This window comes from Chiroxiphia lanceolata, unplaced genomic scaffold (genome assembly GCF_009829145.1).
Source record: "Chiroxiphia lanceolata isolate bChiLan1 unplaced genomic scaffold, bChiLan1.pri scaffold_79_arrow_ctg1, whole genome shotgun sequence".
Classification (NCBI taxonomy): domain Eukaryota; kingdom Metazoa; phylum Chordata; class Aves; order Passeriformes; family Pipridae; genus Chiroxiphia; species Chiroxiphia lanceolata.
Window position 1 is genome coordinate 25,365 of NW_022476537.1, and position 27,111 is coordinate 52,475.

The following is a 27,111-nucleotide window of genomic DNA, read 5'->3' on the forward strand; positions in this document are numbered from 1 at the left end:
TAATTACTAATAATCTCTAATGACTTCTGATGACCACTGGTGACTGTTGATAATTACTAATGATCTCTAATGACCCTTGATGACCGCTAACGACTCTCAGTAATTATTAACGATCTCTAATGACTCCTGATGACCGCTAATGAGTGTTAACAATTGCTAGTGACTTCTAATGACTCCTGGTGGCCACTAATGACTGTTAATAATTATTAATGACCTCTAATGACTCCTGATGGCCACTAATGACTGTTAGTAATTACTAATGATCTCTAATGATCCCTGATGACCGCTAACGACTATTAGTAATTACTAATGATCTCTAATGGCCGGTGATGACCACTAATGACTATTAGTAATTGTTAATGACCTCTAATGACTCCTGACGCCCCCTAACGGTTGTTAATAGTTACTAATGACCTTTAATGACTCCTGATGACTGCTAATGACTCTTAGTAATTACTAATGACCTCTAATGATCCCTGATAGCCACTGATGAGTCTTAGTAACTACTAATGACCCGTAATGAGTTTTGACGACCCCTAAGAAGTGTTAATAGCTACTAACGATCTCTGACGATCCCTGATGATTACTAATGACTCTTAATGAGTGCTAATGACCGCTAATTGCAGGTGGTGCAGTTCAAGCAGCAGTCTCGGCTGGAGGAGAAGCGGAAGAAGGCCCTGGACCTGCAGCTCGACTTCATCGTGGGCCAGACGGAGAAATACTCGGACCTGCTGAGCCGCAGCCTCAACGCCCCCCGCGCCCCGCCCCCCGGGACACGCCCACCCGGCACCTGCACAGGTGGGGGCGGGGGGGGGGGGAGAGGGGGTCAGGGGGCACCTGGGAGGGGTCTGGGGGTCACCTGGGGGGGTCTGGGGGGTCACCTGAGGGGGTTTGGGGGTCACCTGGGCACTTGAGGGGGTCTGGGGGTCACCTGTGTCACCTGAGGGGGGTTTTGGGGGTCACCTGGGGGGGTGGGAGGGGTCTCAGTGTCACCTGGGGGGGCCTGGGGGTCACCTGGGAGAGTTTGGGGGTCACCTGTGTCACCTAGGGGGGGGGTCTGGGGGTCACCTGTGTCACCTGGGGGGGGGTGTGGGGGTCACCTGTGTCACCTGGGGGGGGGCCTGGGGGTCACCTGTGGGGGTGGGAGGGGTCTCAGTGTCACCTGGGGGGGGGGGTCTTAGTGTCACCTGAGGGGGTGGGAGGGGTCACCTGTGTTACCTGGGGGGGGTCTGGGGGTCACCTGGGGGTCACCTGGGGGGGTTTTGGGGTCACCTGGTCACTTGAGGGGGGTTTTGGGGGTCACCTGGGGGGGTGGGAGGGGTCTCACTGTCACCTGGGGCGGGTCTCAGTGTCACCTGTGGGGGTGGGAGGGGTCACCTGTGTTACCTGGGGGGGTTTTGGGAGTCACCTGGGGGGGTTTTGGGGTCACCTGGGGGGGTTTTGGGGTCACCTGGTCACTTGAGGGGGGTTTGGGGGTCACCTGGGGGGTTGGGGTGGGGTCTGGGGGTCCCTTGGGTCACCTGGGGGGGGTTTTGGGGGTCACCTGGGGGGGTGGGAGGGGTCTCAGTGTCACCTGTGGGAGGGGTCTCAGTCTCACCTGGGGCGGTCTGGGGGTCACCTGTGTCAACTGAGGGGGTGGGAGGGGTCTCAGTGTCACCTGAGGGGGGTGTCTGGGGGTCACCTGTGTCACCTGGGGGGGGTTTTGGGGGTCACCTTGGGGGGTGGGAGGAGTCTTAGCGTCACCTGGGGGGGTCTGGGGGTCACCTGTGTTACCTGGGGGGGGTCTTGGTGTCACCTGACGGGGTGGGAGGGGTCACCTGTGTCACCTGGGGGGGTCAGGGGTCACCTGGGGGGGTCTGGGGGTCACCTCTGTCACCTGAGGGGGGTTTTGGGGGTCGCCTGGGGGAGGGTTGGGTGGCGTCTGGGGGTCACCTGTGTTACCTGGGGGGGGTGTTTGGGGGTCACCTGAGGGGGTGGGAGGGGTCTCAGTGTCACCTGGGGGTGTCTGGGGGTCACCTGTGTCGCCTGGGGGGGTGGGGAGGGGTCTGAGGGTCACCTGTGTCACCTGAGGGGGGCCTGGGGGTCACCTGGGGGGGTGGGAGGAGTCTCAGCATCACCTGGGGGGGGGGTCTGGGGGTCACCTGTGTTACCTGGGGGGGGTTTTGGGGATCACCTGGGCGGGTTTTGGGGTCACCTGGTCACTTCAGGGTGTCTGGGGGTCACCTGGGGGGGAGCTGGGTGGGGTCTGGGGGTCACCTGTGTCACCTGGGAGGGGTTTTGGGGGTCACCTGTGGGGGTGGGAGGGGTCACCTGTGTCACCTGGGAGGGTTGGGGGTCACCTGAGGGGGTGGGAGGGGTCTCAGTGTTACCTGAATGGGTGGGAGGGGTCACCTGTGTCACCTGGGGGGGGGCCGGGGGTCACCTGGGGGTCACCTGGGGGGGTTTTGGGGTCACCTGTGGGGGTGGGTGGAGTTTCACCGTCCCTTTTTCCCCTCCCCCCCCTCAGGTGACGCCACCCAAGGCCCCCCCGCTGAGGGGGGGGAGGGGCCGAGACCCCTCGGGGACCTCCTGGGGACCCTCCCCCCGCAGGTAACGACCCCCCCTCCCGCCCCTCCCCCTCTTCTCTTCCCAAATTTCGGGGTCTTCTTCACCCCTCTAAATCCTGACGTTCCTGTGGCATCAAATTGACCCAAAAATCGCTTCAATTGACCCAAAAATCGCTTCAATTGACCCAAAACCCACTTAAATTGACCCAAAAATCACTTAAATCAACCCAAAAATAACTTGAAATTGCTTCAATTGACCCTAAAACCACTTAAATTGACCCAAAAATCACTTAAATTGACCTAAAAATCGCTTAAATTGACCCAAAAATCACTTAAATTGAACTCAAATTCTCTTAAATTGACCCAAAAGTTGCTTAAATTGTCCCAAAGATCGCTTGAATTGAACTAAAAGTTGCTTGAATTGACCCAAAAATCACTTAAATTGACCTAAAAATCAGTTAAATTGACCCAAAAATCACTTACAATGAACTAAAAATTGCTTAAATTGACCCAAGAATCACTTAAATTGAATTAAAAATCACTGAGATTGTCCAAAAAATCACTTAAATTGAACTAAAAATCGCTTAAATTGACCCACAGATCACTTCAATTGAATTAAAAATCACTTAAATTGACCCAAAATTCACTTAAAATGACCGAAAAACCGCTTGACTCGATACGAAAATCAGTAAAAAATCGCTTCCGTTGAGCCAAAAATCGCTTTAATTCACCCGAAAATTGCTCCAATCGCCTCAGAAACGACCTAAAATTATTGGAATTGTCCCCAAAATCCCTTTTTTTCCCTTCCTCCCCTCCCCCCTCCCCCCCAGGCCCTGCTGAGGAGGGAGCGGGACCCTCCCCCACCCTGGGGACCCCGCGAGGACGACGACGAGTTCGCCGCCGAGGACGAGGAGGGTCAGTTTTGGGGGGGTTTCGACCAATTTTGGGGGATTTTGTCTAATTTTGGGGGATTTGATCCAATTCGGGGGGATTTGACCCAATTTTGGGGGATTTGATCCGGTTTTGGGGTTTTTTTTTTTCAGTTTTGGGGGATTTCGTCCAGTTTTGGGGGGTTTCATCCATTTTTGGGGGTTTTTGTCCAATTTTGGGGGATTTTGTTCAATTTTGGAAGATTTCATCTAATTTTGGGGGTTTTCATCCAATTTTGGTGGGTTTTGTTCAATTTTGGGGGATTTCATCCAGTTTTGGGGGATTTCATCCAGTTTTGGGGGATTTCATCCACTTTTGGGGGATTTCATCCAGTTTTGGGGGATTTCATCCAATTTTGGAGGATTTCATGCAATTTTGGGGATTTCATCCAATTTTGAGAGATTTTATCCCATTTTGGGGGGTTTTATCCAATTTTGGGGAATTTTGTTCAAGTTTGAGGGATTTCATCCAAGTTTGGGGGATTTCATCCAATTTTGGGGGATTTTGTTCAATTTTGAGGGATTTCGTCCAAGTTTGGGGGGTTTTATCCAATTTTGGGGGATCTTGTCCAATTTTGGAGGATTTCATCTAATTTTGCGGGGTTTCATCCAATTTTGGGGGATTTGATCCAAGTTTGGGGGATTTCATCCAATTTTGGTGGTTTTTCACCCATTTTTTTGTTTTTTTTTTTATTTTTTGGGGGTTTTCACCCGTGTCTGGGATTTTTTTACCAATTTCTGGTTTTTCTGTCCCATTTCTGGTGGGTTCTGACCCGTTTTTGGGGCTTTTTCCCCCCCCCCCAGGGGAGGACGAGGAGGACACGATCGCGGCCCAGGAGCGACTCGAGGGCGACGTCGACCACCAGCAGGAGCTCGACGACCTCGCCCGCGAGGGTGGGTGGGGAACGCTCCCAAAAACCACCCAAAACCCACCCAAAAACCACCCAAAAAACCCCCCAAAAACGCCCTCAGGACCCCCCAAAAAAAGCTACAGAAATAGACCAAAAATTAGCTCAAAAACACCCCGGAACCACCCAAAAACCTCCCCAAAAAATCCTTCTAAAAATGCTTTTAGGACCCCCCAAAAAGAGTTACAAAAATAAACAAAAAATTAGCTCAAAACCACCCTGAAACCACCCAAAAACCTCCCAAAAAACCCCCCAAAAACGCCCTCAGGACCCCCCAAAAAAAGCTCCAAAAATAGGCCAAAAATTAGCTCAAAACCACCCCAAAACCACCCAAAAACCTCCCCAAAAATCCCCCTAAAAATGCTCTCAGGAGCTCCAAAAGAAGCTACAAAAATAGACCAAAAATAGACCAAAAATGAGCTCAAAAACACCCCGAAACCACCCAAGAACCTCCCCAAAAATCCCCCTAAAAATGCTCTCAGGACCCCCCAAAAAAAGCTACAAAAATAGGCCAAAAATTAGCTCAAAACCACCCCAAAACCACCCAAAAACCTCCCCAAAAATCCCCCTAAAAATGCTCTCAGGACCTCCAAAAAAAGCTGCAAAAATAGACCAAAAATTAGCTCAGAAACACCCCGAAACCACCCAAGAACCTCCCCAAAAATCCCCCTAAAAATGCTTTCAGGGCCTCCAAAAAAAAGTTCCAAAAATAGACCAAAAATTAACTCAAAAACACCCCGAAACCACCCAAAAACCTCCCCAAAAATCCCCCTAAAAATGCTCTCAGGGCCTCCAAAAAAAGCCACAAAAATAGGCCAAAAATCAGCCCAAAATTCAGCCTAAAAATGACCCCAAAAACCCTTTTAGGAGCCCCAAAAACAACCTTAAAAAACCCCCCCAAACTCACCCCAAAAACGCTTTTGGGGCCCCCGGAAACAACTTCCAAAAATGTTTTGGGAGGAAGTTCCAAAAATGTCCCAAAACTCCCCAAAAAAAGGCCCAGAAAAGAACCTTAAAGGACGTTTTGGAAGCGCTTGGAGAAAAAGCCCCGAACTCACCCCAAAAACACCCCCAAAAATACCCCAAAACCCCCGGAACCGGGCCCAGGTGTGTCCCAGGTGTGTCCCAGGTGTGTCCCAGGTGTGTCTCAGGTGTGTCCCACCCCCCAGGTGTGTCCCAGGTGTGTCCCACCCCCCAGGTGTTCCCCAGGTGTGTCCGAGGTGTGTCCCACCCCCCAGGTGTGTCCCAGGTGTGCCCCAGGTGTGTCCCAGGTGTGCCCCAGGTGTCCCCAGGTGTATCCCAGGTGTGTCCCAGGTGTGTCCCACCCCCCAGGGGTGTCCCATTCTTTCCAGGTGTGTTCCAGGTGTGTCCCACCCCCCCAGGTGTGTCCCACCCACCCCAGTGTGTCTCAGGTGTGTCCCAGGTGTGTCCCACCCCCCAGGTGTGTCCCAGGTGTGTCCCAGGTGTGTCCCACCCCCCAGGTGTATCCCAGGTGTGTCCCAGGTGTGTCCCAGGTGTGTGTCCCACCCCCCAGGTGTGTCCCATTCTTTCCAGGTGTGTCTCAGGTGTGTCTCACCTCCCAGGTGTGTCCCAGTTGTATCCCACAGGTGCTCCCTTCTCCCCAGGTGTATCCCAGGTGTGTCCCAGGTGTGTCCCCCCCCTCAGGTGTGTCCCACCCACCCCAGTGTGTCCCAGGTGTGTCCCAGGTGTATTCCAGGTGTGTCCTGCCCCCCAGGTGTGTCCCAGGTGTGTGTCCGGCCCCCCCGGGGGTGTCCTATTCTTTCCAGGTGTGTCTCAGGTGTGTCCCAGGTGTGTCCCACCCCCCAGGTGTGTCCCACCCCCCAGGTGTGTCCCAGGTGTGTCTGAATTCCCCCAGGTGTGTCCTGGGGTGTGTCCCACCCCCCAGGTGTGTCCCAGGTGTGTCTGAATTCCCCCGGGTGTGTCCCAGGTGTGTCCCACAGGTATCCCCTTCCCCCCAGGTGTATCCTGCTTTTTTCAGGTGCATCCCAGGTGTGTCCCATTCTGCCCAGGTGTGTCCCAGGTGTGTGTCCCACCCCTCAGGTGTGCCCAGGTGAGTGACCCAGGTGTGTGTTCCCAGGTGCGCTGCCGATGGAGGAGCTGCTCCAACGTTACGCCGGCGCCTTCACCGACTCCGACTGCGACTCCGCCCCCGGCGCCAGCAGCACCCGCTCAGGTAACCCCCGCACCTGGGCACACCTGGGCGCACCTGGGCACACCTGGGAGGGGGGTTAAAGGTCGCCTGGGGGGGTTTTGGGGTCACCTGAGGGGGTTTTGGGGTAATTTGGATGGATTTGGGGGTCACCTGCACCTCTCCCAGCCTCACCTGTGTCCGTCGCATTCTCACCTGTGCCCCTCCGAGAGTCACCTGTGCTCCTCCCAAACTCACCTGTGCCCCTCCCACCCTCACTTATGCTTCTCCCAAACTCACCTGTGCCCCTCCTAGAGTCACCTCTGCCCCTTCCAAACTCACCTGTGCCCCTCCCAAACTCACCTGTGCTCCTCCCACCCTCACTTATGCTTTTTCCAACCTCACCTGTGCTCTGCCTAGACTCACCTGTGCCCCTCCCACCCTCACCTGTGCCCCTCCCAAACTCACCTGTGCCCCTGCCAAACTCACCTGTGCCCTTCCCAAACTCACCTGTACCTTTCCCAAACTCACCTGTGCCCCGCCCAGACTCACCTGTGCCCCTCCCAAACTCACCTATGCTCCTCCCAGAGTCACCTGTACCTGCCCCAGACTCACCTGTGCTCCTCCTACTCTCACCTGTGCCCCGCCTAAACTCACCTGTACCTTTCCTAAATTCACCTGTGCCCTGCCCACCCTCATCTGTACTCGTCCTACTTTCATCTGTGCCTCTCCCAAACTCACCTGTGCCCCGCCCACCTTCACCTGTGTCCCTCCCAAACTCACCTGTGCGCCTCCCAGACTCACCTGTGCCCTTTCCAGAGTCACGTGTGCCCCACCCAGACTTACTTGTGCCCCTTCCAGAGTCACCTGTACCCCTGCCAAACTCACCTGTGCCCCTGCCAAACTCACCTGTGCCCCACCCACTCTCACCTGTGCCCCTCCCAAACTCGCCTATGTCCCTCCCAAACTCACCTGTGCCCCGCCCACCCTCACCTGTGCCCCTCCCACTCTCACCTGTGCCCCTCCCACTCTCACCTGTGCCCCTCCCACTCTCACCTGTGCCCCTCCCAAACTCACCTGTGCCCCGCCCAGACTCACCTGCGGCCGAGAGCGACGACGAGGACGAGGACGAGGAGGAGGAGGAGGAGGAGGACGAGGAAGACGAAGACGACGACGAGGAAGAGGAAGAGGAGGAAGAGCAGGAAGGGGGAGGAGGAGGAGGGGGAGGGGCAGGAGGAGACCCCGCCCCGGGAGGCCCCGCCCCACCCGCCCAGGTGCCCCCGGGAGAGGGCGGGGCCGCCCCCGGCCCCGCCCCGGCCACGCCCAGCTCGGGCCCCGCCGGCTCCGCCCCCAAGAAGGAGATCAGCGACATCGCCGCCGCCGCCGAGAGCCTCCAGCCCAAGGGGTACACCTTGGCCACCACACAGGTGAGGGGGGCACCTGGGCGCACCTGGGGGCACCTGGGGGTACCTGGGAGATACCTGGGGGGATCTGGGCACACCTGGGGGCATTTGGGGGCACCTGGGACACCCCTGGGGGCACCTGGGGGGGATGGGGCGCATCTCCAGCCCAAGGGGTACACCTTGACCACCACGCAGGTGAGGGGGGCACCTGGGGGCACCTGGGGGTACCTGGCACACACCTGGGCACACCTGGGGGCGCTTGGGCACACTTGGGGGCACCTGGGCACACCTTGCTCCATTGGGACACATCTCCAGCCCAAGGGGTACACCTTGGCCACCACACAGGTGAGGGGGGCACCTGGGCGCACCTGGGGGCACCTGGGGGTACCTGGGACACACCTGGGGGCATCTGGGGGCACCTGGGGGCATCTGGGCACACCTTGCTCCATTGGGACACACGTCCAGCCCAAGGGGTACACCTTGGCCACCACCCAGGTGAGGGGGGGACGTGGGACACACCTGGGGGCACCTGGGCACACTTGGGGGGATGTGAGCACACCTGGGGGCACCTGGGCACACCCGGGGGCACTGGGATCCACAGGGATCCATAGGGACGTGTTTCTAGCCCAAGGGATACACCTTGGTCAGCACCCAGGTGAGGGGGGCACCTGGGCACACCTGGAGGCACCTGGGGGCACCTGGGGGTACCTGGGACACACCTGGGACACACCTGGGGGGACTTGGGGGCACCTGGGGGCACCTGGGTCTATAGGGGTACACCTGGAGAGCGTGGGACACATTTCCAGTCCGAGGGGTACACCTTGGGCACCACCCAGGGGAGGGGGGCACTTGGGGCACACCTGGGCACACCTGGGGGCACCTGGCAAACACCTGGGCACACCTGAGGGCACCTGGGGGCACCTGGGCCACACCTGGGCACAGCTGGGGGGGATGGGGCGCATCTCCAGCCCAAGGGGTACACCTTGGGCACCATCCAGGTGAGGGGGGCACCTGGGGGCATCTGGGAGACACCTGGGGGCACCTGGGAGACACCTGGGGGCACCTGGGGCACACCTGGGACACACCTGGATCCGTTGGGATCCATAGGGATCTATGGGGACTCACCTGGAGGGTTGTAGGTGGGGTCACCTGGGGAGTCTGGGGGTCACCTGAGGGTCACCTGGGCTCACCTGAGGCTCACCTGGGGCACACCTGGGGCACACCTGGATCCATTGGGATCCATAGGGAGTTATAGGGACTCACCTGGAGAATTATAGAAGAGTCACCTGTGGGGTTACCTGAGGAGTCTGAGGGTCACCTGGGGGTCACCTGGGCTCACCTGGGACTCACCTGAACACACCTGGATCCATTGGGATCCATCGGGAGTTATAGGGACTCACCTGGAGAGTTATAGAGGGGTCACCTGTGGGGTCACCTGGAGACTTGGGGGTCACCTGGAGGGGCCCGGGGGTCACCTGGGTGTCACCTGTGCCCACCTGTGCAGGTGAAGACGCCCATCCCTCACCTGCTGCGGGGCACCCTGGGGGTCTGGGGGTCACCTGGGACACACCTGGATTCATTGGGATCTATAGGAGTCTATAGGGACTCACCTGGAAAGTTATAGAGGGGTTACCTGTGGGGTTACCTGAGGAGTCTGGGGGTCACCTGAGGGTCACCTGGGAGTCACCTGGGACACACCTGGGACACACCTGGATCCATAGGGACCCATAGGGATCTATAACAACTCACCTGTAAGGTTGTAGGGGGCTCACCTGTGGGGTCACCTGGAGACTTGGGGGTCACCTGGGGGGGCCTGAGGGTCACCTGGGTGTCACCTGTGCCCACCTGTGCAGGTGAAGACGCCCATCCCCCACCTGCTGCGGGGCACGCTGCGGGAGTACCAGCACATCGGGCTGGACTGGCTCGTCACCATGTACGAGAAGAAGCTCAACGGGATCCTCGCCGACGAGATGGGGCTGGGCAAGACCATCCAGACCATCTCCCTGCTGGCCCACCTGGCCTGTGAGAAAGGTGAGGGCGCACCTGGGCACACCTGGGGGGGAGCAGTGAAAAAAAAATGGGGGAAAAAGGGGAAAAAATGGGTGAAATATGGGGAAAAAAAGGGGTGGAAATGGTTGAAAATGGGGGAGAAACCACTTAAAAAGGGGCCAGGGGTAGGAAATGAGGCAGCTGGGCACACCTGGCACACACCTGGCACACCTGGGCATACCTGGGAGGGAGCAGTGAAAGAAAAATGGGGGAAAAAGGTGGAAAAATGGGTGAAGTACGGAAAAAAAAGAAGGGCTGGAAATGGTTAAAAATGGGGGAGAAACCACTTAAAAAGGTGCCAGGGGTAGGAAATGAGGCACCTGGGCACACCTGGCACGCACCTGGGCACACACCTGGGCACACCTGGGGGGGAGGAGTGAAAAAAAAACGGGGGAAAAAGGTGGAAAAATGGGTGAAATATGAGAAAAAAAGAAGGGGTGGAAATGGTTGAAAATGGGTGAGAAACCACTTAAAAAGGTGCCAGGGGTAGGAAATGAGGAACCTGGGCATAGCTGGCACACACCTGGGCACACCTGGTACGCACCTGGGCACACCTGGGGGGGAGGAGCGAAAAAAAAATGGGGGAAAAAGGGGAAAAAATGGGTGAAATAGACGGAAAAAAAGAAGGGGTGGAAACGGTTAAAAATGGGTGAGAAACCATTAAAAGGGTGCCAGGGGTAGGAAATGAGGCAGCTGGGCATACCTGGCACACACCTGGGCACACCTGGGCATACCTGGGAGGGAGCAGTGAAAGAAAAATGGGGGAAAAAGGTGGAAAAATGGGTGAAATACGGAAAAAAAAAGAAGGGCTGGAAATGGTTAAAAATGGGTGAGAAACCACTTAAAAAGGTGCCAGGGGTAGGAAATGAGGCACCTGGGCACACCTGACACACACCTGGGCACACCTGGGAGACACCTGGGCACACCTGGGGGGGAGGGGTGAAAAAAAAACGGGGGAAAAAGGGGAAAAAATGGGTGAAATATGGGGAAAAAAGGGGGTGGAAATGGTTAAAAATGGGTGGGGAAACCCCCAAAAAGGTACCTGGGCACACCTGGGACTCACCTGGGCACCTTTTTGGGGTGTTCAGGACTCACCTGGGTCCTACCTGGGCACACCTGGGACTTACCTGGGCACCTTTAGGCTCGAGGGGCGTGTCCAGGACTCACCTGGGCACCTTTTTGGGGTGTCCAGAACCCACCTGGACCCTACCTGGCCACACCTGGGACTCACCTGAGCACCTTTAGGGTTCATGGGATGTGTCCAGGACTCACCTGGGTACCTTTTTGGGGTGTCCAGGACTCACCTGAGCCTTTTTTTTGGGGTCTCCAAAACCCACTTGGGACACACCTGAACGTTTTTTGGGGTCTCCAGGCCTCACCTGTGTGCCCTTACCTGCCCCACAGGTAGCTGGGGCCCTCACCTGGTGCCCACCTGGGTGACGCTCAACTGGGACCCACCTGGGCACCTTTAGGCTCAAGGGGCGTGTCCAGGACTCACCTGGGCACCTTTTTGGGGTCTCCAGGCCTCAGCTGTGCCCCCTTACCTGCCCACAGGTAGCTGGGGCCCTCACCTGGTGCCCACCTGGGCGATGGAGCTCAGGGGGACCCACCTGGGCACCTTTAGGCTCGAGGGGCGTGTCCAGGACTCACCTGGGCACCTTTTTGGGGTCTCCAGGCCTCACCTGTGTGCCCTTACCTGCCCCACAGGTAGCTGGGGCCCTCACCTGGTGCCCACCTGGGAGCTGGAGCTCAGGGGGGACCCACCTGGGCACCTTTAGACTTCAGGGGCATGTCCCGGACTCACCTGGGCACCTTTTTGGGGTCTCCAGGCCTCACCTGTGCCCCTTACCTGCCCCACAGGTAGCTGGGGCCCTCACCTGATCATCGTGCCCACGTCGGTGATGCTGAACTGGGAGATGGAGCTCAAGCGCTGGTGCCCCAGTTTCAAGATCCTCACCTACTACGGCGCCCAGAAGGAGCGGCGGCTCAAGCGCCAGGTGAGGGGCGCACCTGGGGCACACCTGGGCACACCTGGATACACCTGGGCACACCTGGGCACACCTGGATCCGTTGGGATTCAGAGGGGTCTGTAGGGACTCGCCTGGAGGGTTGTAGGGGGATCACCTGTAGAATCCTTCTTGGTTACCTGAGGAGTCTGGGGGGTTACCTGAGGGTCACCTGGGGGGTCTGAGGGTCACCTGGGACACACCTGGGCACACCTGGACACACCTGGGACACACCTGGATACACCTGGACACACCTGGATCCATTGGGATTTAGAGGGGTCTGTAGGGGCTCACCTGGAGAGTTGTAGGGGGATCACCTGTAGGATTTTTCCTGGATGCCTGGGGAGTCTGGGGGTCACCTGAGGGTCACCTGGGGGGTCTGAGGGTCACCTGGGACGCACCTGAGACACACCTGGGCACACCTGGGACGCACCTGGATCCATTGAGATCTGTAGGGATCCATAGGGATTCACCTGGAGGGTTGTAGGGAGATCACCTGTAGGATCCTTCCTGCTTACCTGAGGAGTCTGGGGGTCACCTGGGGGGTCTGAAGGTCACCTGGGACACACCTGGGGCACACCTGGACACACCTGGCACACACCTGGATTCATTGGGATCCATAGGGAGCTATAGGGACTCACCTGTCGAGTGGTAGGGGAATCACCTGTGGGGTCACCTGGAAGGTTTGGGAGTTCACCTGGAGTGTTGGGGTCACCTGGGGGTCCCCTGGGGGGCCTGAGGGTCACCTGGGACACACCTGGGACACACCTGGATCCATTGGGATCTATGAGGATCCACAGGGACTCACCTGGAGGGTTGTAGGGGGATCACCTGTAGGATCCTTTTTGGTTACTTGAGGAGTCTGGGGGTCACCTGAGGGTCACCTGGGGGGTGTGAGGGTCACCTGGGACACACCTGGGACACACCTGGGGCACACCTGGGGCACACCTGGGTCCACTGGGATCCATAGGAAACTATAGGGACTCACCTGGAGAATTGTAGGAGAATTATGTGTAAGATCCTTCCTGGTTACCTGAGGAGTCTGGGGGTCACCTGGGGGGTCTGAAGGTCACCTGGGACACACCTGGGACACACCTGGACACACCTGGGACACACCTGGCTCCATTGGGATCCATGGGGATCTTTAGGGACTCACCGGGAAGATTGTAGGGGAACAAGTTGTAGGATCTTTCCTGATTACCTAAGAAGTCTGGTGGTCACCTGGGGGGTGTGAAGGTCACCTGGGACACACCTGAGACACACCTGGACACACCTGGGACACACCTGGGGCACACCTGGATCCGTTGGGATCCATAGGGAGCTATAGAAATCTATAGGGCTTCACCTGAAGGGTTGTAGGACTATCACCTGTGGGGTCACCTGGGAGGTTTAAGAAGTCACCTGAGGGTCACCTGTGCCTCACCTGTGCCTCACCTGGCAGGGCTGGACGAAGCCGAACGCGTTCCACGTGTGCATCACGTCGTACAAGCTGGTGCTGCAGGACCACCAGGCCTTCCGGCGCAAGAACTGGAAGTACCTGATCCTGGACGAGGCCCAGAACATCAAGAACTTCAAGTCCCAGCGCTGGCAGTCCCTGCTCAACTTCAACAGGTGAGCCGGCGCACCTGGGATACACCTGGGGGGGGTTGGGGTACACCTGGGTACAGCTGGGGGGGATTGGGATACACCTGGGTACAGCTGGGGGGGGTGGGGGTACACCTGGGGGGATTGGGATACACCTGGGAGGAATTGGGATACACCTGGGCACACCTGGGGGGAATGGGGATAGACCTGGGAAGCATTAGGATACACCTGGGCACACCTGGGGGGGATTGGGATACACCTGGGCACACCTGAGAGGGATTGGGACACACCTGGGCACACCTGGGGGCGCTGGGATACACCTGGGCGCACCTGGGGGGGATTGGGATACACCTGGGCACACCTGGGCACACCTGGGGAAGTTGGGATGCACCTGGGCACAGCTGAGGGGGATTGGGATACACCTGGGCACACCTGGGGGGGATTGGGATACACCTGGGCACACCTGGGGGGGATTGGGATACACCTGGGCACACCTGGGCACACCTGGGCACACCTGGGGGCACTTGGGATACACCTGGGCACACCTGGGCACACCTGGGGAAGTTGGGATACACCTGGGCACAGCTGAGGGGGATTGGGATACACCTGGGCACACCTGGGCGCTCCTGGGGGGAGTTGGGATACACCTGGGCACACCTGGGGCGAATTGGGACACACTTGGGCACACCTGGGTGCTCCTGGGGGGATTTGGGACACACCTGGGCACACCTGGGCACAGCTGAGGGGGATTGGGATACACCTGGGCACACCTGGGGGGCATTGGGACACACCTGGGCACACCTGGGGGGCATTGAGGGGAATTGGGATACACCTGGGTGTAGCTGGGGGGATTGGGGCACACCTGGGCACACCTGGGCACAGGTGGGGGGGATTGGGGTACACCTGGGCACACCTGGGGGGGATTGGGGTACACCTGGGGACACACCTGGGTGCTCTGGGGTTACCTGTGGGTCCCCAGGTGTTACCTGGGGGTGCTCAGGTGTTACTTGTGGGTGCCCTGGGGTTACCTGTGGGTCTCCAGGTGTTACCTGTGGGTCCCCAGGTATTACCTGGTGGCACCTGGAAATTCCCTGGGGATACTGGGGCGTTACCTGTGGGTCCCCAGGTGTTACCTGTGGTTACCTGTAGATAGCTTTGGTTGCTCAGGGGTTACCCCTGGGTACCCCAGGAGTTACCTGTAGTTACCTGTGCTTACCTGTAGTTACCTGTACCTACCCGAGCGCTACCTCCAGGTGCTCCCCAGGTGCGCCCCGCCCCTCACCTGTCCCTCCTCACCTGTCCCCCCCCCAGCCAGCGCCGTCTGCTGCTGACGGGGTTGCTTGGGGTTACCTGGGGGTTACCTGGGGGTGCCCAGGTGTTACCTGTGGGTGTTCCAGGTGTTACCTGTGGATGCTCTGGGGTTACCTGTGGGTGCTCAGGTGTTACCTGTGGGTGCTCAGGTGTTACCTGTGGGTCCCCAGGTGTTACCTGTGAGTGCCCTGGGGTTACCTGCGGGTGCTCTGGAGTTACCTGTGGGTGCTCAGGTGTTACCTGTGGGTCCCCAGGTGTTACCTGTGGGTGCTCTGGGGTTACCTGTGGGTCCCTTTGGGTGCTCTGGGGTTACCTGTGGGTGCCCAGGTGTTACCTGTGGTTACCTGTGGGTACTCAGGTGTTAGCTGTGGGTCCCCAGATGTTACCTGGTGGCACCTGGAAATTCCCTGGGGGTACTGGGGCGTTACCTGTGGGTCCCCAGGTGTTACCTGTGGATACCTGTAGCTGCTCTGTGCTCACCTGAGGACACACCTGGGTACCCTGGGGTTACCTGTAGCTACCTGTGCTTACCTGTAGCTGCCTGTAGCTACTTATAGCAGCCTAACCCTTATCTCCAGGTGCTCCCCAGGTGCGCCCCGCCCCTCACCTGTCGCTCCTTACCTGTCCCCCCCCCAGCCAGCGCCGTCTGCTGCTGACGGGGTTACTTGGGGTTACCTGGGGGTTACCTGGGGGTGCTCAGGTGTTACCTGTGGGTGCTCAGGTGTTACCTGTGGGTGCTCTGGGGTTACCTGTGGGTGCTCTGGGGTTACCTGTGGGTCCCCAGGTGTTACCTGGTGGTACCTGGAAATTACCTGGAGGTACTTGGGTGCTACCTGTGGGTGCTCGGGTGCTACCTGTGGGTCTCTAGGTGTTACCTGTGGGTGCCCTGGGCTTACCTGTGGGTGCTCAGGTGTTTCCTGGGGTTATCTGTGAGTACTCAGGTGTTACCTGGGCACACCTGTGTGTTACCTGGGGCTACCTGGGTCTTACCTGGGGGCACCTGGGGGTGCTCTGTTCCCCCCTGAGGACACACCTGGGTACCCTGGGGTTACCTGTAGTTACCTGTGCTTACCTGTAGCTACCTGTACCCACCCCAGCGCTACCTCCAGGTGGTCCCCAGGTGCGCCCCGCCCCTCACCTGTCGCTCCTCACCTGTCCCCCCCCAGCCAGCACCGTCTGCTGCTGACGGGGTCGCTTGGGGTTACCTGTGGGTTACCTGTGGGTCCCTTTGGGTGCTCTGGAGTTACCTGTGGGTCCCCAGATGTTACCTGTGGGTGCCCTGGGGTTACCTGTGGGTCTTCAGGTGTTACCTCTGGTTATCTGGGGGTATCTTGGGGTTACCTGTGGGTCTGTAGATGTTCCCTGTGGGTGCCCTGGGTTTTACTTGTGGGTGCTCAGGTGTTACCTGGGGTTACCTGTGGGCACCCAGATGCTACCTGTGAGTGCTCTGGGGTTACCTGTGGTTACCTGTGTGTCCCCAACTGTTACCTGTGGGTACCTGGGGGTGCTCTGTGCCCACCTGGGGATACACCTGGGTACCCTGGGGTTACCCGTGCCCACTTGTACCCACCTGCGCTTACCTGTAGCTACCTGTACCTACCCCAGCGCTACCTCCAGGTGCTCCCCAGGTGCGCCCCGCCCCTCACCTGTCCCTCCTCACCTGTCCCCCCCCCAGCCAGCGCCGTCTGCTGCTGACGGGGACGCCGCTGCAGAACAGCCTGATGGAGCTGTGGTCCCTGATGCACTTCCTGATGCCGCGCGTCTTCCAGTCCCACCGCGAGTTCCGCGAGTGGTTCCACAACCCCCTCACCGGCATGATCGAGGGCAGCCAGGAGTACAACGAGAGCCTCGTCAAGAGGCTGCACAAGGTAGGACACGCACCTGGGCACACCTGGGGACAGGTGGGATACACCTGGGGACAGGTGGGATACACCTGGGGACAGGTGGGATACACCTGGACACACCTGGGAGGAAGGTTGGGAGGGGGGTTGGGATGGGGGATCGAGGGCAGCCAGGAGTACAACGAGAGTCTCGTCAAGAGGCTGCACAAGGTAACGCCCGGGGGCACACCTGGGCACACCTGGGCACACCTGGGAATACACCTGGGCACACCTGAGGACACCTGGGGCACACCTGGGGGTTACCTGAGACACACCAGGGCACACCTGAGGACACCTGGGCACACCTGGGACACACCTGGGCACACCCGGGTGTAGCTGAGGCACACCTGGGGATTACCTGAGACACACCTGGGTACACCTGAGGGTGAACTGGGACACACCTGGGTGTATCTGGGGGTTACTTGGGCACACCTGGGTGTACCTGGGGCACACCTGGGGACACCTGACGACACACCTGGGCACACTTGGGGACATCAGGGTGTACCTGGGACGCACCTGGGCACACCTGGGTGTACCTGGGACCCACCTGGGCGCACCTGAGGACACCTGGGCACACCTGGGACACACCTGGGGGTTACCTGAGACACACCTGGGGACACCTGGGACACACCTGGACACACCTGAGGACACCTGGGGCACACCTGGGTGTACCTGAGACGCACCTGGGCACACCTGAGGACACCTGGGGCACACCTGGGCACACCTGAGGACACCTGAGCACACCTGGGGGTTACCTGGGGCACACCTGGGTGTACCTGGGGCACACCTGGGGACACCTGAGACACACCTGGGCACACCTGGGGGTTACCTGGACACACCTGGGCACATCTGAGGGTTATCTGGGACACACCTGGGCACACCTGGACGTATCTGAGGTGCACCTGGGCACACCTGAGACACACCTGGGCACACCTGGGTGTACCTGGGACACACCTGGGGGTTACCTGGGACACACTTGGGCACACCTGAGGATACCTGGGGCACACCTGGGTGTACCTGGGGCACACCTGGACACACCTGGGTTTATCTGGGGGTTACTTGGGCACACCTGGGGGTTACCTGGGCACACCTGGGCACACCTGGGACCCACCTGGGCACACCTGGGCACACCTGGGCGCACCTGTTGCAGGTGCTGCGTCCGTTCCTGCTGCGGCGGCTGAAGGTGGACGTGGAGAAGCAGATGCCCAAAAAATACGAGCACGTGCTCAGGTGCCGCCTCTCCAAGCGCCAGAGGTTCCTCTACGACGACTTCATGGGCCAGGCCAGGTGAGGGGGGGACCCCCCAGGACCCCCCAAAAAATCCTGGAGCCGGAAAACCCCGAAATTCCCAAAAAAATCCCCAAAATTCCGTGGCTTCGTGGCCGGATTTCACCCCAAGCGCACCTGAATTGCCCCAAAATCTCATTGAATTCACCCCAAATCCCACTGGATTCACCCCAAAATCCCACAGAATTCACCCCAAAGACACTTGAAATCCCAAAAATATCCTGGAGCCGCAAAAACCCCGGAATTTCCAAAAAAGCCCCCAAAATTCTGCCCGAAATATACCTAAATTGCCCCAAAACGTGCTTGAATTGCCCCAAAATCCCACTGAATCACCCCATAATGCCACTGGATTCATCCCCAAATTCCACAGAATTCACCCCAAAGTCACTTGGAATTTCCAAAATACCTTGGAGCCCCAAAAACCCCAATAATATCCCCAAAATTTTGTGGGATCGTGGCCAAATTCCACCCTAAATGCGCCTAAATCCGCCCCAAAATCTCATTGAATTCACCCAAAATCTCACTGGGTTCCTCCAAAAATCTCACAGAATTCACCCCAAAGTCACTTGAAATCTCAAAAATATTCGGGAGCCCAAAAAACCCCAAATTCCCCCCAAAAATCCCCAAAATTCTGTGATTTTGTGGTCAAAATCTGCCTCAAAGTGCACCAAAATCACCCCAAAATGCACCTGAATTGCCCCAAAATGCACCTAAATCACCCCAAAATTGTTCTCTACGGTGACTTCATGGACTAGACCAGGTGAGGGGGGGACCCCAAAATATCCCAGAGCCCCAAAAAACCCGAAATTCCCCCCAAAAATCCCCGAAATTCTGCCCAAAATGCACCAAAATCTGCCCCAAAATCCCATTGGATCCGCCTCAAAATGCACCTGAATTGCTCCAAAATGTACCTGAATCACCCCAAAATTCTCTTCTGTGATGACTTCACGGGCCAGGCCAGGTGAGGGGGGGACCCCAAAATATCCCAGAGCCCCCAAAAACCCCAAAATTCCCCCCAAAAATCCCCGAAATTCTGTGATTTTGTGGCCAAAATCGCAACAAATCCACCCAAAATCGTCCCCAAAAACCCACTGAATCACCCCAAAATCTAACTGGACTCACCCTAAAATCCCACTGGATTCATCTCAAAATTACAAAGAATTCGCCCCAAAACTCCTTAAATATCTTGGACCCCAAAAAAACCCAAAATTCCCCCAAATATTTCTCCTAATTTATAGTGAATTCACCCAAAGTCGCGCTGAATCCACCCAAAATTGTCCCCAAATGTCACTGGATTCACCCCAAAATCCACAGAATTCACCCCAAAGTCTCACAGAATTTTCCCCGAATTCACTTGGGATTCCAAAAATATCCTGGAGCCCCAAAAACCCCAAAAATATCCTCAAAATTTTGTGGGATCGTGGCCAAATTCCACCCTAAATGCACCTAAATCCACCCCAAAATCTCATTGAATTCGCCCCAAATCCCACTGGATTCACCCCAAAATCCCACAGAATTCAGCCCAAAGACACTTGAAATCCCAAAAATATTCGGGAGCCCAAAAAACCCAAAATTCCCCCCAAAAATCCCCAAAATTCTCTGATTTTGGGGTTAAAATCTGCCTTAAAATGCACCAAAATCGCCCCAAAATGCACCTGAATCGCCCCAAAATGCACCTGAATCACCCCAAAATCGTTCTCTACGATGACTTTACGGGCCAGGCCAGGTGAGGGGGGGACCCCAAAATATCCCAGAACCCCAAAAAACCCGAAATTCCCTCCAAAAATACCCAAAATTCTGTGGTTTTGTGGTGAAAATCTGCCCCAAAACGCACCAAAATCGCCCCAAAATCCCACTGAATCACCCCAAAATCATTCTCTGTGATGACTTCACGGGCCAGGCCAGGTGAGGGGGGGACCCCAAAATATCCCAGAACCCCAAAAAACCCGAAATTCCCCCCAAAAATCCCCAAAATTCTGTCATTTTGTGGTCAAAATCTGCCTCAAAATGCACCAAAATTACCCCAAAATGTACCTGAATCACCCCAAAATTCTCTTCTGTGATGACTTCGTGGGCCAGGCCAGGTGAGGGGGGGACCCCAAATCCCCCTCAAATCCCCCAAATCCCCCCAAATCCCCCCTAAATCCCCCTAAATCCCCCCAAATCCTGCCCGGATTCCCCTCAAACCTCCCGAAATCTTCCCCAAAGTCCCCAAAATTTCTCTCAAATCTTCCCAAATCCCTCTCAAATCCCCCCTAATTTCTTTTGACCCCAAATCTTCTCAAACTCCCTTTGAACTTCCCCAAACTTATTTCAACCCCCCAAATCTTCTCCAACCCCCCCAAATCCCTCCCAAATCCCCTCCAAATCCCTCCAAATCCTCCCCAACCCCCCCGAATCCCCCCCAAATCCCCCTCAAATCCCCCCCAAATCTCCCCCAAACCCCCCAAATCCCCCCAATCCCCCCCAAATCCCCTCCAAATCCCCCCAAATCCAACACAACCCCTCCCAAATCCCCCCAAATCCCCCCAAAATCCCCCCCAAATCCCCCCCAAATCCCCCCCAAATCCCCCCAAACCCCCCAAATCCCCCCAAATCCCCTCAAAATCCCCCCAAATCCTCCTCAAATCCCCCCAAGTCCCCCTCAACCCCCCCCCGTAACTTATTCCAACTGCTTCCAAACTTGCTCCAACCCCCCCAAATTTCTTCTAAACCCCCCCAAATCCCCTCCAACCCCCCCTAAATTTTCTCTAAACCCCCCAAAAATGCTCTGTGGCAGCACCAAGACCACCCTGGCCAGCGGGCACTTCATGAGCGTGATCAACGGCCCCAAACCCCCCAAATCCCCCCAAATCCCCTCCAACCCCCCCAAATCCCCCCAAATCTCCCCCAAATCCCCCTCAACCTCCCCTCAAACCCCCCCAAACCCCCCGAAATCCCCACAAATCCCCTCAAGTCCCCCCAAATCTCGTCCAAACCCCCCCAAATCCCCTCCAAATCCCCCCAAATCCCCTCAAAATCTCCCCCAACCCCCCCAAATCCTCTTTAACCCCCCCAAATCTCCCCAAATCCCCCCAAATTCCCCCCAAACTCCCTCCAGGACTCTTTAACCCCCTTCCAGGACCCCCCCAAACTCCCCCTAATCCCCCCAAGTGCCCCTCAAACCCCCCCGAAACTTGTTCCAACTGCTTCCAAACTTGCTCCAACCCCCCCAAATTTCTTCTAAACCCCCCCCAAATTTTTTGTAACCCCCCCAAAAATGCTCTCTCCCAGCACCAAGGCCACCCTGGCCAGCGGGCACTTCATGAGCGTCATCAACGTGCTGATGCAGCTGCGCAAGGTCTGCAACCACCCCGACCTCTTCGAGCCCCGGCCCGTCCACTCCCCCCTCGTCACCCCCGGGCTCTGCCTCGTCGCCCCCGCCCTGGTCCTCAGGGCCCTGGAGCCACACCCCTTCCAGGTGACATTTTGGGGGGGTTTGGGGTGGTTGGAGGAGGTTTGGGGGGGATTTGGGGGGGTTTTGGGGGGTTTGGGGTCTCTACTTCTCCCTTGTCGCCCCCGCCCTGGTCCTCAGGGCCCTGGAGCCACACCCCTTCCAGGTGAGATTTTGGGGGGGTTGGGGGTGATTGGAAGGGATTTGGGGGGATTTGGGGGGGTTTTGGGGGGTTTTGGGGGGATTTGGGGGGGGTTTGGGGTCTCCACTCCCCCCTCGTCACCCCCGGGCTCTGCCTCGTCGCCCCCACCCTGGTCCTGAGGGCCCTGGAGCCACACCCCTTCCAGGTGAGGGTTTGGGGGTCAAAAAGGGTTTGGTGGCATCTAGAGGAGGTTTGGGGGCATCTAAAGGGGGTTTGGGGGCATCTAAAGGGGGTTTGGTGATATTTAGAGAGGGTTTGGTGACGTCTGGAGGCATCTAAAGAGGGTTTGGGGGCATCAAAAGGGGGTTTGGGGGCATCTAGAGAGGGTTTGGTGACACCTAAAGAGGGTTTGGTGACACCTAAAGAGGGTTTGGTAGCATCTGAAGGGGGTTTGGGGGAAGCTAAAGAGGGTTTGGTGGCATCTAAAGAGGGTTTGGTGGCATCTAAAGAGGGTTTGGTGGCATCTAAAGAGGGTTTGGTGACACCTGGAGAGGGTTTGGTGGCATCTGGAGAGGCTTTGGTGACATTTGGAGGCATCTAAAGGGGGTTTGGGGGTGTTAGAAGGAGATTTGGTGGCATCTAGAGAGGGTTTGGGGGCATCTAGAGAGGGTTTGGGGGCACCTAAAGGGGGTTTGGGGGCATCTAAAGAGGGTTTTGGTGGCATCTAAGGGGGGTTTGGTGACGCCTGGAGAGGGTTTGGTGACATTTGGGGACACCTGGAGGGGATTTTGGGGGCACTTGGAGGGGGTTTGGGGGTTTTTTGGGGGTTTTGGGGGGTTTTTGGGGGGTTTGGGGGGATTTGGGGGGGGTTTGGGGTCTCCACTCCCCCCTCGTCACCCCCGGGCTCTGCCTCGTCGCCCCCACCCTGGTCCTGAGGGCCCTGGAGCCACACCCCTTCCAGGTGAGGGTTTGGGGGTCAAAAAGGGTTTGGGGGCATCTAAAGGGGGTTTGGGGGCATCTAAAGAGGGTTTGGGGGCATCTAAAGGGGGTTTGGGGGCATCTAAAGAGGGTTTGGTGACATTTAGAGGGGGTTTGGTGACGTCTGGAGGCATCTAAAGAGGGTTTGGGGGCATCAAAAGGGGGTTTGGGGGCATCTAGAGAGGGTTTGGTGACACCTGGAAAGGGTTTGGTGGCATCTAGAGAGAGTTTGGTGACATTTGGAGGCATCAAAAGGGGGTTTGGGGGTGTTAAAAGGAGGTTTGGTGGCATCTAGAGGGGGTTTGGGGGCACCTGGAGAGGGTTTGGTGACACCTAAAGGGGGTTTGGTGGCATCTAGAGAAGGTTTGGTGACATTTAGAGATGGTTTGATGACGTCTGGAGGCATCAAAAGGGGGTTTGGTGGCACCTGGAGGGGGTTTGGGGGCATCTAAAGAGGGTTTTGGTGGCATCTAAGGGGGATTTGGTGACGCCTGGAGAGGGTTTGGTGACATTTGGGGACACCTGGAGGGGATTTTGGGGGCACTTGGAGGGGGTTTGGGGGTTTTTTGGGGGTTTTGGGGGGGTTTTGGGGGGTTTGGGGGGATTTGGGGGGGGTTTGGGGTCTCCACTCCCCCCTCGTCACCCCCGGGCTCTGCCTCGTCGCCCCCACCCTGGTCCTGAGGGCCCTGGAGCCACACCCCTTCCAGGTGAGGGTTTGGGGGTCAAAAAGGGTTTGGTGGCATCTAGAGGGGGTTTGGGGGCATCTAAAGGGGGTTTGGGGACATCTGAAGGGGGTTTGGGGACATCTGAAGGGGGTTTGGGGGCACCTGGAGAGGGTTTGGTGGCATCAAAAAGGGGTTTTGTGCCATCTAAAGAGGGTTTGGTGGCATCTACAGGGGGTTTGGGGGCACCTGGAGAAAGTTTGGTGGCATCTAGAGAGGGTTTGGTGATGTTTGGGGGCATCAAAAGGGGGTTTGGGGGTGATTGGAGGAGGTTTTGGGGGGTTTGGAGGCATCAAAAGGGGGTTTGGTGGCACCTGGAGAGCATTCAGGGACATTTGGGGGCATCAAAAGGGGGTTTGGAGTCGTTAAAATGGAGTTTGGGGGCATCTAGAGAGGGTTTGGAGGCATCTAAAGGGAGTTTGGAGTTGTTAAAAGGGGGTTGGGTGACATTTGGGTGACATTTGGAGGCATCAAAAAGGGGTTTGGGGGTGTTAAAAGGGGGTTTGGAGGCATCTAGGGAGGGTTTGGGGGCATCTAAAGGGGGTTTGGGGGCATCTAAAGGGGGTTTGGGGGCATCTAAAGGGGGTTTGGGGACATCTAAATGGGGTTTGGTGGCACCTGGAGAGGGTTGGGTGACATCTAAAGGGGGTTTGGTGGCAGCTAAAGGGGGTTTGAGGGCATCTGGAGAGGGTTTAGTGGCATCTAGAGAGGGTTTGGTGATGTTTGGGGTCATCAAAAGGGGGTTTGGGGGCATCTCAAGGGGGTTTGGTGGCATCTAAAGGGGGTTTGGGGGCATCTAAAGAGGATTTGGGGGCATCTGAAGGGGGTTTGGTGGCACCTGGAGAGGGTTTGGGGGCATCTAGAGAGGGTTTGGGGGCATCTAAAGGGGGTTTGGGGGCATCTAAAGAGGATTTGGGGGCATCTAAAGGGGGTTTGGGGGCATCTAAAGAGGATTTGGGGGCATCTAAAGGGGGTTTGGTGACACCTGGGGTGGGTTTGGTGACATTTAAAGAGGGTTTGGTGGCATCTAAATGGGGTTTGGTGGCATCTAAAGGGGGTTTGGGGGCATCTGGAGAGGGTTTGGGGGCACCTGGAGAGGGTTTGGGGGCATCTAGAGAGGGTTTGGGGGAAGCTAAAGAGGGTTTGGTGACACCTGGGGTGGGTTTGGTGACATTTAAAGAGGGTTTGGTGGCATCTAAATGGGGTTTGGTGGCATCTAAAGGGGGTTTGGGGGCATCTGGAGAGGGTTTGGGGGCATCTGGAGAGGGTTTGGAGGCATCTAGGGAGGGTTTGGTGGCATCTAAAGGGGTTTGGTGGCATCTAAAGAGGGTTTGGTGGCATCTAAAGGGGTTTGGTGGCATCTAAAGAGGGTTTGGGGGCATCTGAAGGGGGTTTGGGGGCATCTAGAGAGGGTTTGGTGATGTTTGGTGGCATCAAAATGGGGTTTGGTGACACCTGGAGGTGTTTTGGTGCCACCTGAAGGGTTTTGATGCCACTTGAGGAACTTTTGGTGTCCCTGTTGAGTCCTGGTGACACCTGGAGATGGTTTTGGTGGCCCCTGGAGATGGTTTGGTGGCCCTGCTGTCCCCCCCCAGCAGGTGGACCTGTCCCCGTTCGAGCTGGTGGCCCTGGAGGATTTTTCGGGTCACTAAAAGGGTTTTTGGGGTCACTGAAGGGGTTTTTGGGGTCCCTAAAGGGGTTTTTGGGGTCACTGAAGGGGTTTTTGGGGTCCCCCAGCAGGTGGACCTGTCCCCGTTGGAACTGGTGGCCCTGGAGGGTTTTTGGGGTCACTAAAGGGGTTTTTGGGGTCACTGAAGGAGTTTTTGGGGTCACTAAAGGGTTTTTGGGGTCACTGAAGGGGTTTTTGGGGTCCCCCAGCAGGTGGACCTGTCCCCGTTCGAGCTGGTGGCCCTGGAGGGTTTTTGGGGTCACTGAAGGGGTTTTTGGGGTCACTGAAGGGGTTTTTGGGGTGTCTCTCAGCAGGTGGACCTGTCCCCATTCGAGCTGGTGGCCCTGGAGGGTTTTTGGGGTCACTAAAGGGGTTTTTGGGGTCACTGAAGGGGTTTTTGGGTCACTGAAGGGGTTTTTGGGGTCCCTAAAGGGGTTTTTGGGGTCACTGAAGGGGTTTTTGGGGTGTCTCTCAGCAGGTGGACCTGTCCCCGTTCGAGCTGGTGGCCCTGGAGGGTTTTTGGGGTCACTGAAGGGGTTTTTGGGGTCACTGAAGGGGTTTTTGGGGTGTCTCTCAGCAGGTGGACCTGTCCCCGTTCGAGCTGGTGGCCCTGGAGGGTCACCTGTCCCGTTACGCCGCCGACTCGTTCCTGCCCCGGTTCCGGGTCACCCGGCGGCTCGTGGAGGACGTGGCGGCCGCCCCCGACCCCCCCCCCAGGCCCAAACCCGTCCGGATGAAGGTCAACAGGTGAGGGGGGCACCTGGGGGACACCTGGGGGACATTTGGGGACACCTGGGGGACATTTGGGGACACCTGGGGGGTCTTGGGGACGCTTCAGGACCTTTGAAGACATTTGGGGGGTCTTGGGGCCACCATGTGACCCTTGGGGGCACTTTGGGGCCTTGGGGACACTTGGGGGGTTTTGGGGACATTTGGGGGGTCTTGGGGACACTTTGTGACCCTTGGGGACACTTGGGGGGTCTTGGGGACACTTGGGATGGTTGTGGGACCTTGGGGACACTTGGGGGGTCTTGGGGCCACCTCAGGACTTTAGGGGACATCATGGAGGGGTTGGGGACACCTGGGGGGGTCTTGGGGCCACCTTGTGACCCTTGGGGACACTTTGGGGCCTTGGGGACACTTGGGGGGTTTGGGGACACTTTGGGACCCTTGGGGACACTTGGGGGGTCTTGGGGACACTTGGGGGGTCTTGGGGACACCTGGGGGGGTCTTGGGGACACTTTGGGACCCTTGGTGACACTTGGGAGGATTTGGGGACCCTTGGGGGATCTTGGGGTCACCACAGGACTTTTGGGGATACCAGGGGGTTCTTGGGGACACCTTGGGACCCTTGGGGACACTTGGGAGGATTTGGGGAAACTTTGGGGTCTTGGGGACAGTTTGGGACCCTTGGGGACACTTGGGGGGGTCTTGGGGACACTTGGGGGGGTCTCGAGAACACCAACAGGGTCTTGGGGACACTCTGTGACCCTTGAGGACACTTGGGGGGTCTTGGGGACACCAGGGGGGGTCTTGGGGACGCTTGGGGGGTTTGGGGACACTTTGGAACCCTTGGGGACACTTGGGGGGGTCTCGAGAACACCAAGAGGGTCTTGGGGACACTCTGTGACCCTTGGGGACACTTGGGGGGTCTTGGGGACACCAGGGGGGGTCTTGGGGACGCTTGGGGGGTTTGGGGACACTTTGGAACCCTTGGGGACACTTGGGGGGGTCTCGAGAACACCAAGAGGGTCTTGGGGACACTCTGTGACCCTTGGGGACACTTGGGGGGTCTTGGGGACACTTGGGGGGTCTTGGGGACATTTGGGACCCTTGGGGACACTTGGGGGGTCTTGGGGACACTTCAGGACCTTTGGGGACACCAGGGGGGTCTTGAGGTCACTCTGTGACCCTTGGGGACCCTTGGGGGTTCTTGGGGACACTTGGGGGGTCTTGGGGACACCTTGGGACCTTTGGGGACACTTGGGGGGTCTTGGGGACACTTGGGGGGTCTTGGGGACACCTTGTGACCCTTGGGGACATTTGGGAGGATTTGGGGAAACTTTGGGGTCTTGGGGACAGTTTGGGACCCTTGGGGACACTTGGGGGGTCTTG

The 27,111-nt window shown here is 57.5% G+C and overlaps 1 protein-coding gene across 1 annotated transcript in view; it reads left to right on the forward strand.

The window, feature by feature from the left end:
* SRCAP (Snf2 related CREBBP activator protein) overlaps window positions 1-25,743 on the forward strand; it is a gene marked incomplete at its 3' end in the record, with an annotated part of 27,644 nt that extends 1,901 nt beyond the window's left edge. Inside the window, exons 3-16 of the mRNA XM_032677681.1 lie at window positions 627-798; window positions 2,507-2,589; window positions 3,377-3,461; window positions 4,280-4,369; window positions 6,482-6,577; window positions 6,953-7,086; window positions 7,807-7,959; window positions 9,789-9,966; window positions 11,845-11,981; window positions 13,432-13,601; window positions 16,561-16,753; window positions 17,916-18,052; window positions 21,326-21,512; window positions 25,574-25,743. Of these exons, the coding sequence (XP_032533572.1) occupies window positions 627-798; window positions 2,507-2,589; window positions 3,377-3,461; window positions 4,280-4,369; window positions 6,482-6,577; window positions 6,953-7,086; window positions 7,807-7,959; window positions 9,789-9,966; window positions 11,845-11,981; window positions 13,432-13,601; window positions 16,561-16,753; window positions 17,916-18,052; window positions 21,326-21,512; window positions 25,574-25,743 (1,985 nt within the window). The remainder of the gene's footprint in view (window positions 1-626; window positions 799-2,506; window positions 2,590-3,376; window positions 3,462-4,279; window positions 4,370-6,481; window positions 6,578-6,952; window positions 7,087-7,806; window positions 7,960-9,788; window positions 9,967-11,844; window positions 11,982-13,431; window positions 13,602-16,560; window positions 16,754-17,915; window positions 18,053-21,325; window positions 21,513-25,573) is intronic.
* Window positions 25,744-27,111: the final 1,368 nt, after the last annotated feature.